The 10,000-nt window shown below is 39.9% G+C and overlaps 1 protein-coding gene across 4 annotated transcripts in view; it reads right to left on the bottom strand.

Annotated features, from left to right (window-relative positions):
• setd3 (SET domain containing 3, actin histidine methyltransferase) overlaps nucleotides 1-10,000 on the bottom strand; it is a 412,972-nt gene that overhangs the window by 154,448 nt on the left and 248,524 nt on the right. For all 4 annotated transcript variants that reach the window (XM_077538338.1, XM_077538340.1, XM_077538339.1 and 1 more), the window contains one exon: nucleotides 8,522-8,688. In XM_077538338.1, coding sequence (XP_077394464.1) covers nucleotides 8,522-8,688 — 167 coding nt within the window. The remainder of the gene's footprint in view (nucleotides 1-8,521; nucleotides 8,689-10,000) is intronic.

A 10,000-nucleotide genomic window follows, 5' to 3' on the forward strand; every position in this document is an offset into this window, starting at 1 on the left:
TACAGGGGGCATACTTTTGCCCACTTCTCCTACACGTTTCATTTAATTTGCTTCAAACTTGACCTGGACCATGTCAAGACCTGAGCCAACGACAGGGGAACAAAATCTCGGCTTTTCGGAAAACTATATGATGAGGGCGTGGCATCAAATTTTGTGTTTTCAGATGGAAAAGGATATGCTTAATAACTCCCCGGTACATCCTCCAAAAAATCCCAAACTTGACATGTACGTTTATAGTTAAGGCCTGAAGGTATGTCTATGACAACATTCAGTTCTATATACAGCGCCACCTAGCCCTTGAGGCAGAAAAAAAAATACCCCACTTATGGTATTTTTGCAAAAATTGTAAACACATTCTAAGTGTGATAACTAAGTCATTTATGAATATTCTTTTATTTTCCACCACTCAAAATGTTCACTGGCATCAGACCTATCCAAACCGACGTACTTTTTTATTTAGTTTGGTTTCTTTTTGATATCCTCTATGGACATTAAAAACAATATCGTGAATGAAGGATATGCTTCATAACTCCCAGGTACATGCTCCAAAAAATCCCATACTTGACATGTATGTTTATAGTCAAGGCCTGAAGGTATCTTTATGACAACATTCAGTTATATATGCAGTGCCACCTAGCCCTTGAGGCATAAAAAAAAAAAATACCCCACTTACGGTATTTTTACAAAAATTGTAAACACATTCAAAGTGTGATAACTAAGTCATTTATGAATATTATTTCACTTTCCACCACTCAAAATGTTCACTGGCATCAGACCGATCCAAACATATGTACTTTTCTATTTATTTTAATTTTTTTTATCACCTCTATGGACAATAAAAGCAACATTGTGCAATGAGAACGAGCGACGATGCGATGATACTTTTACAAAAAATACCAATCAGGGCAACTCATTGCCTAAAAATAAAAAACGACACTGATTTTTGCAGATCTTAACAATCACCAAATCTATGGAGCTTGACACACCCATCACATCTGGCAATAAAAAAAATCCACATGTAAAGGTTTATCATGCCACTTTCAAAGAAATTCTGCTTCCAATGTGCCAGTACCCCAACGTGGCAGTACCCCAACGTGCAAGTACCCCAACGTCGCCCGGGCTTTATAGCTGCTTGCAGCTCTAGTGAGGGCCCGAGCAGCGGCCGCTGCGAGGTCCGTCTTGTTTTTGTAAGAATTCTTCTTCTTCTTCTTCTTCTCCGTAAACGATCGCATTTTTGAGGACCTAAACATTTACGAAAACTCACCAAACTTTGCAATCTCTTCGGGCCCGGCGAAAAATTTTATATTATGAGGTCGTCATAACAACACGACTCTATAGCGCCCCCTAGCGTAGAAAAATAAAAACCAATCGTAAAAAAAAAAAAGTCAGTGGGAGCCATTTCCTAAAATGTACAGGAAGTGAGCTATGAATTTTTGAATGTCCAATCTTGGCCCACTTTGGCACATTCACTGTGGTCATGCTTTTCCCCCTTTGCAAACATTTTTCATCCAATTGACTTCAAACTTAGCATGTATCATCTCAAGACATTAGACAACAACTGGGCAAAATATCTTGACTATTCGAAATACGATATGACGGGGGCGGGGCATAAAAAATTGCCTTTCAAAAAGAAAAGACAAAATGCTTAATAACTCCCATGTACAAGCTCCAAAAAATCTCAAACTTCTCATGCAACTTAATAGTCACGGCCTGAAAACATCTATAGAATAAAATTCAGTTATACATTTAGCGCCACCAAGTGGTGACAATAAATGTCATACTTTACGTTTTTAGCTACTGTGCCAAGCTCGTTGAAGGGATCCAGTTGAAAATTGGTCAGAAAAGCCTTAAGATGTTGATCATGCCCCACACCGAATATTGTAACTTTTCGCCAAAGGGCGTGGCCGCTACGGTGCCGCAAAGTCTGGTAATTTTTCGTGGCAATAAAAGCTGCTTTAACTTGACCCAGATAATCCTATCTTCTCAAAATTTCAGACAATTGATGAGGGTCCAGCCCTAAAGACATCTACAAACTTATATTTCATCTTACTTATAGCGCCACCTAGTGTCAATTTTTTTTCTTACAAATTTTCTTCAACGTTTTTCTCCAAACACGTTAACTGGACCTACCTCATATTTGCTCAGAATAGGGTTTCGGCCTTCATGTTGTCACAACATGAAGTTTGTGAGTTTTCGCGAATCGATGTGGGCGTGGTTAAGCACGGTTCGCCAAGAAAACAACACCAATTTTGAGGGCCTAAACTGGCACAAAAACACATGAAACTTGGCACACACATCTGGCCTGGTAAAATGAGCAATATTTTATCGTGGAATGTGCTATTTTTCCAAAAATGATTCAATAGCGCCCCCTAGGAGTTTTTAACGAAGCAGCCTCACTTGTAAATTTAAGCAAGATCTTCGGAAATTTTTAGGTGTATGAGGGAGCCCAAGACCTACAAAAAAGTCTCTTGGACCCATATGCTAAAATAAATAGGAAGTGAGCTACGAATTTTTTAATGTCCCATTTTTGACGATTTTTGCACATTTACAGGGGGCATCCTTTTGCCCACTTCTCCTACATGTTTCATCCGACTGACTTCAGACTTGACCTGGGCCATGTCAAATCTTGACTTTTCGAAATACTATATGATGAGGTCGGGCATCAAATTTTGTGTTTCGCAATGAAAAAGGATGTGCTTAATAACTGCCCGGTACATGCTCCAAAAAATCCCAAACTTGACATGTATGTTTATAGTCAAGGCCTGAAGGTATCTCTATGACAATATTCAGTTATATATGCAGCACCACCTAGCCCTTGAGGCATAACAAAAAAATACCCCACTTACAGTATTTTTACAAAAATTGTAAACATCTTTCCAAATGAAAAAGGATATGCTTAATAACTCCCCGGTACATGCTCCAAAAAATCCCAAACTTGACATGTATGTTTATAGTCAAGGCCTGAAGGTATCTCTTTGACAACATTCAGTTATATATGCAGCGCCACCTAGCCCTTGAGGCATAAAAAAAAAATACCCTACTTAAGGTATTTTTACAAAAAATGTAAACTCATTCTAAGTGTGATAACTAAGTGATTTATGAATATTGTTTTACTTTCCACCACTCACAATGTTCACTTGCATTAGACCTACCCAAACATACATATTTTTGTTCTTTAGTTTTATTTATTTTTGATAGCCTCTATGGACATTAAAAGCAATATCATGAATGAAGGATATGCTTAATAACTCCCAGGTACATGTTCCAAAAAATCCCATACTTGAAATGTATATTTATCGTCAAGGCCTGAAGGTATCTCTATGACAAAATTCAGTTATAAATACAGCGCCACCTAGTCCTTGAGGCATAAAAAAAAATATCTCACCTACGGTATTTTTACAAAAATGATAAACTCATTGTAAGTGTGATAACTAAGTCATTTATGAATATTCTTTTACTTTCCACCACTCAATATGTTCACTGGCATAAGACCGATCCAAACATATGTACTTTTTTATTTAGTTTCATTTTTTTGATCGCCTCTATGGACAATAAAAGCAACATTGTGCAATGAGTACGAGCGATGATGTGTATATGTACTTTTGCAAAAAATGCCAATCAGGGCAACTCAATGCCTTAAAAAAAAATAAAAAAAATAAAATAAAAAAAAAAAGACGCTGATTTTTGCAGATCTTAACAATCACCAAAACCCATTGAGCTTGACACACTCATCATCATCACACCTGGCAAAAAAAAATTAATAATAATATAATCCACTTGCAATGGTTTATCATGCCATTTTCAAAGAAATTCTGCTTCCAATGTGCCAGTACCCCAACGTGCAAGTACCCCAACGTGGCCCGGGCTGCGAGGGCCCCTAATTGCTGCTCGCAGCTCTAGTTTATTTTATTTTTTAACATTTTTTTATTGAATTGTCATGAAATTACTGTATCAATCACTAAAAAATAAAAACATATTTAAATTAGGGGGAAAAAATTGTACATTTGATTGATTTGTTTTATTATTATTTTTTTCAATATTAGATATAAATTGAGATATAAAATGTGCAATTAATCATCAGTCATGAAGTCATTGAAGTCATGTGATTAATTACGATTACAAATTTTAATCGATTGACACCTCAATATATATATATATATATATATATATATATATATATATATATATATATATATATATATATATATATATATATATATATATAGGGCTGAAGGATTTTAGCTTTTTTTTTTTTTTTTTTACAAATATTGTGATTTCAAATTATTTTGCCATTTTCTTCACTTTCAGATTTTTATTCACAATATACAATAACGTTTCCAAACATGAGTGAAAATAACATCCAACCCAAATTTAAAAGCTATTGCTCAAATAATGCAAGAACACAAAAGAGGTGTGAGAGAGGTGGTCCTTTAAAATGGTTCAAGTTAAGGCAACACATACTGTACTACTTGGCGCCAAGTTTAAATATGCAATTAAGTGTAATAGTCTATGTAAAAAAAATATTTTACATTTTGTACTAATGCACATGTTCTTTGTAAATAAATGTAATATTATAGTCAATAAATATCTTCCCCATACAGAGACTGAGGGCTTTGTGATATAGCGTGAAATTCACATCATGGTATTTACTCTTTTGAACTTTTTACTGTAATGGTGAGTAATAGTGTAAAAATCATAATTATGAATTGGCATAATTATGAAAGGTCATTTTTTTGTTAAAAAAGGGCCAGAAAGTATTCTTTTCTTCTGTTTCTCATTCAAATCTTGTGGGTTCATGTAAACGTGTCTGCCTTTTATGTATGTAACGAAATATTTTCAACAATTAAAAAAACACTGATTATTAAAATAATGGTAATTTTGAGCCCTATTACTGTGTAAATCTCAGAACTCAGTGATAGAAATGAGTTGCAAATAACATTGCTGAAATCTTATATTAATTTACTTTGGACATCGAGCTTGACCTCATGGCTGACCTCAGTCGTTAGCGTGCTTAGTCGTTCGTACGTGTGCTAACAGGCTAATCGCTAACCGTCATCTTATTTTCAGTCTAGAATCGTAGTAATTGTAGTGCAAATGTTCTGTTCATAGCTGTTGGCTCTCTGCCTTAAAGTGGTTCGAACCAGACTTCTGTGAAAAGTCTACTGTACGTCCAAGCACTCACTTACTTTGAATCATTCCCGACTCTGCATTTCACATGAACGATTAACATGCTGAGCGACTTCCTGTTTGACCTTGGTGAAAGCGCCACTTAACCTAGGAGGTTATTTGTCACCACTGAGGAGTGGATCTGCATTCTGCACCACGCAGCTTGTTGCTGCTACTGCATACGGAGTATTAATTAGCCTATCCGTTCCGCGGCTAGCTCCTCGCATTCTCACTCACGGACTGTGTTTGTTGTTAACTTGTCAAGCAGCCGCAAAACAACAAAGTACCTCCGGGTGACTCGATGACAGCGTGACTTAGACGCTACACTTTATTATTATTTTTTTAACCATTTCGGAACTGGCTAGTGTGTGTGTGCACTGTAGCATGCCACAGATTTGTGAACTTGGGGGGGGGAAGAGCCCTTAAAAAAAATAAATAAATAAATAAATAAAAAATAAACGTAGCTTTGACAATCTCGAAACCACACTGTCTGAGATCGCAATTTTCGGTACGATTTTCAGTAAACGATATATAGTTCAGCCCTACTGTCCTTTTTTTGTTTTTTTTTCTTTCCATTCGTCAGAAAATGGGGGTTCCGTCGGCGATGAACTGACGGTTCACTTCCATCACACTGCCCACCTCTGCAAATTTCTAGACGAGTATCGGTCAATGGCATCGACTAGTTATTTGGTAGTACCCACCGATACTGATGCCAGCATTTTAAAGCAGTATTGGGGCACCTCCCGAGACTGGTATTGAAGCAAACATCCATCCATCCATCTTCTGCCGCTAATCCGAGGTCGGGTCGCTGGGGCAGCGTTAGGAGGGAAACCCAGACTTCCCTCTCCCCGGCCACTACAACCACCTCCACCGGCGGTATCCCAAGGCGTTCCCAGTCCAGCGTACCGGCTCATCCCCGGGGCCTCCCGCCGGTGGGACATGCCCGGAGCTGGGAGGCGTCCAAGGATGCATCCGAACCAGATGCTCGAGCCACCTCAGCTGGCTCCTCTCAACGCGGAGGAGCAGTGGCTCGACTGAGCCCCTCCCGGATGACCGAGCTTCTCACCCTATCTCTAAGGGAGAGCCCGGACACCTTGCGGAGGAAACTCATTTCGACCGCTTGAATCCAGGATCTTGTTCTTTCGGTCAGGACCCACAGCTCGTGACCATAGGTGAGGGTTGGAACGTAGATTGACTGGTAAGTTGAGAACTTTGCCTTTTGGCTCAGCTCTTTCTTCACCACAACTAACCGATACAGAGTCTGCATCACTGCGGACGCTGCACCGATCCGCCTGTCAATCTCCTGCTCCATCCTGCCCTCACTCGTGATCAAGACCCCAAGTTACTTGAACTCCTCCACTTGGGGCAGGATCTCATCGACCCGGAGAGGGCACGCCACCCTTTTCCGACTGAGGACCTGGTCTCGGATTTGGAAGTGCTGATGTTCATCCCAACCACTTCACACTCGGCTGCGAACTGCTCCAGTGAGAGTTGGATATCACAAATTGATGAAGCCACCAGCACCAAATCATCTGCAAAAAGCAGAGATGCAATTATGAGAAAAGCAAACTGGACCTCCTCAACGCCACGGCTGCACCTAGAAATTCTGTCCATAAAAGTTATGAACAGAGTCAGTGACAAAGGGCAGCCTTGACAGATCCAACTCTCACTGGAAACAAATCCGACTTACTGTCAGCCATGCTGACCAAACTCTGACACCAGTTGTACAGGGACCGAACAGCCCGTTTAAGGGGGCTCGGTACCCCGTACTCCCGAAGCACCCCCCCACAGGACTCCCCGAGGGACACAGTCGAACGCCTTCTCCAAATCCACAAAACACATGTGGACTGGTTGTGCGAACTCCCACGCACCCTCGAGGATCCTGCCGAGGGTGTAGCTGGTCCACTGTTCCACAGCCAGGACAAAAACCACACTGCTCCTCCTGAATCCGAGACTCGACTTCCTGATGGACCCTCCTCTCCAGCACCCCTGAATAGACGTTAGCAGGGAGGCTGAGGAGTGTGATCCCTCTATAGTTGGAACACACCCTCTGGTCCCCCCTTCTTAACTCATTTGCTCCCAATAACGTATAGATAAGTTTTTTTTGTTTTTTTTGTTTTTTTTTAATGGCTTGACTGATAAATGCACGTCCATGTCATTCAATATCATTCACCATCATTCACCATCATTCAATATCATAATATCATCTCTCCAGCCTTCACACGCCATTTCTCCAGGAAATGGCATTTTCTAGCCATGAATTTAAAGGCTTTGATGCAGCCTATCAACGGCAAAGGAACGGTTGCAGAAATGGTAGTTATTACACAAATGGCCAGCAGGTGGCAGCAGAACAAAGGAGATCAACCAGGGCCATGTTGAAAAAAAAGCTCAATAACTCACAATTTTAAATAGATTTGTGAAAACTCATGAAACTTAGCTCTCTTCTAGTGCCAATATCTGTAAAACCGAAATAGATGGAAATATCCTTTTTTTTTCCTGATGAAAGAAGAGACTTTAATCTTACTTTTGATAGGTTCCATGGTTTTATAGTAATAGAACGCAACATTCTGGGGGCCTTGCAAAATCAGTCAAAATCCAGTAAAACAGCCGGAAGCGAACGGGATTGTTTCTGTGAAAATGGCTGGGAGCGAATGAGTTAAAAAGTGGGACCACCACCCCGGTCTGCCAATCCAGAGGCACTGTCCCCGATGTCCATACGATGTTGTAGAGGCGTGTCAACCACGACAGCCCCACAACAGCTCGACTCTAGATGTTGTGGGGCTGTCGTGGTTGACAAAGGCTCTAGATTCTAGAGCCTTTAGGAACTCCAGGCGGATCTCATCCACCCCCGGGGCCCTGCCACTGAGGAGATTTTCAACCACCTGGGTGACTCCGAGATAAGACAGCGCCTACCTCAGAGTCCCCAGACTTCCTCAAAGGAAAACATGTCGGTGGAATTGAGGAGGTCTGCAAAGTATTCCCCCCATCACTCACGATGTCCCGTGTCGACGTCAGCAACACACCATCTCCACTATACACAGTGTTAATGGTGCACTGCTTTCCTCTCCTGAGACGCCGGATGGTGGACCAGAATTTCCTCGAAGCCGTTATCGAAGCAACACTAGTTCTTTAGGTGACTTTTAACCTTGCAATTACTATCATTTTGACCAGTGCAAAATCAACTGTATTACTGAATTTCAATTAAAATCAACACAAAAATGTGATTATCCTCCAATGAAAATTGATGTATGTTCTGCACAGGATCTGGATGTGGGGGGATAGACAACTTATGATTTGCTGCCACTCACCCGTGGGATAAAAATAAAACAAGGAATAAAGGACAGGTTATACGTACACTGGGAGACCAGCATGTGCCAGCACCTCTGCTTTCATGGCGTACAGTCTCTCACTTTTGCTGATGCCCAGCTTGATCTTCACCCAATCATGGATGTTGTCTTGGAAGAAGAAGCCATTATGGACGAAGAAGTCGGCATTGGATCTTGAGCCATAAAAAATGTAAATCTACACAGACATAATTAGAACACATTAATCAAAATTCATATTAAAACTCTTTGACTGCCAAAGATGTTTAATAATGATTAGTAACATTCTGATGAATGGAATGCGATCTTTCATTTAGTAGCCACATTGTATATGTAGTAAAGGCAAACAATATTCTTTTTGCCTTGAAAGATGAGTTAAAATGCTCAAAAGCGTCTGGCACTGTGGATTTTTTATTTATTTATTTTTTTAGAAAGTGTGGCAGTCAAAGAGTTAAAAGAAGCCCGACAAGTTTAAAAAAAAAAAAAAAAAAAAAAAAAAAAAAAAAAAAAAACGAACCGGATCTAGCCGTGGAAGCTAACGGTAGCGGGAGTTAGTCGGAGCTAACAAGAGAGGCTAGCGGGAGAAGCTAACAAAAAAATAAATAAATAGTCAAAGCTTGCTAGAGCAAAGCAGAAAGTGACAAGCAACGGGAGCCCAAATAAAGGGCTCAGTGACAACCATCTGCAGGCTACAGCTGTGGAAGGTAAACAGAGGTCAACCCATTGGATCCGACACTAGATACAAGCATCCCAAGCAGGAAGATCGCAGTGAAACATGTCAGCCTCTTGGAAGATGACGGTCCATCCATGTAAAATAATTACTGACCTACAATTATATATATATTTTAAAAAAAAAGTATTTTGTTTTTGCATATCATTGAAATAGTGGGGTTTTAAATTGAATGAATTAAGCATTAGTTCACCACTAGATGGCGCTAAACATGACACACAGGTCACTTAAAAAAAAAAAAAAAAACACAAACAAAAAACCAAAAGCAACAAAAAAAATTAACCCAAGGCAGGTGATGCCTCAGGAGACGAATTGTAGCCTTAATGGGATCTTCAAAGTTGCCTTGGTGTCATATATGTCACTGACATGGAGTCGAAACATCCTAAGTAACAATTTAGTAAATGTAATATTTTTTCAAAAATTGATACTTCAGTCCACAAGTGGGTGTTATTTTTGCGAGTTTTCGACCAATCTAAAGTTTGAAAATGGCTTGGCATCTTGATGATGCAATGATCATGGTTGAAAAAAACAAAAAAAACAAAAAAAACAGCATGTTGCTGGCGTCACCTGAAAAGTGACAATTTTGAAGGTACAAGGTTTTGGTCCAGCGCCAGTGATATACAGCATATTAGACTTTATGGCAATCTGATGGGCTTGATTGTGATCGGACGATATTTGGCATTTTATGCATGATCAGTGATCAACTGTAATGCCATAACTTGCGCGATCAATCAATGACATCATTGATCGGGTTCAGCGAAATAAGTTATTACAGCAAAAA

This window comes from Festucalex cinctus, chromosome 12 (genome assembly GCF_051991245.1).
Source record: "Festucalex cinctus isolate MCC-2025b chromosome 12, RoL_Fcin_1.0, whole genome shotgun sequence".
NCBI lineage: Eukaryota > Metazoa > Chordata > Actinopteri > Syngnathiformes > Syngnathidae > Festucalex > Festucalex cinctus.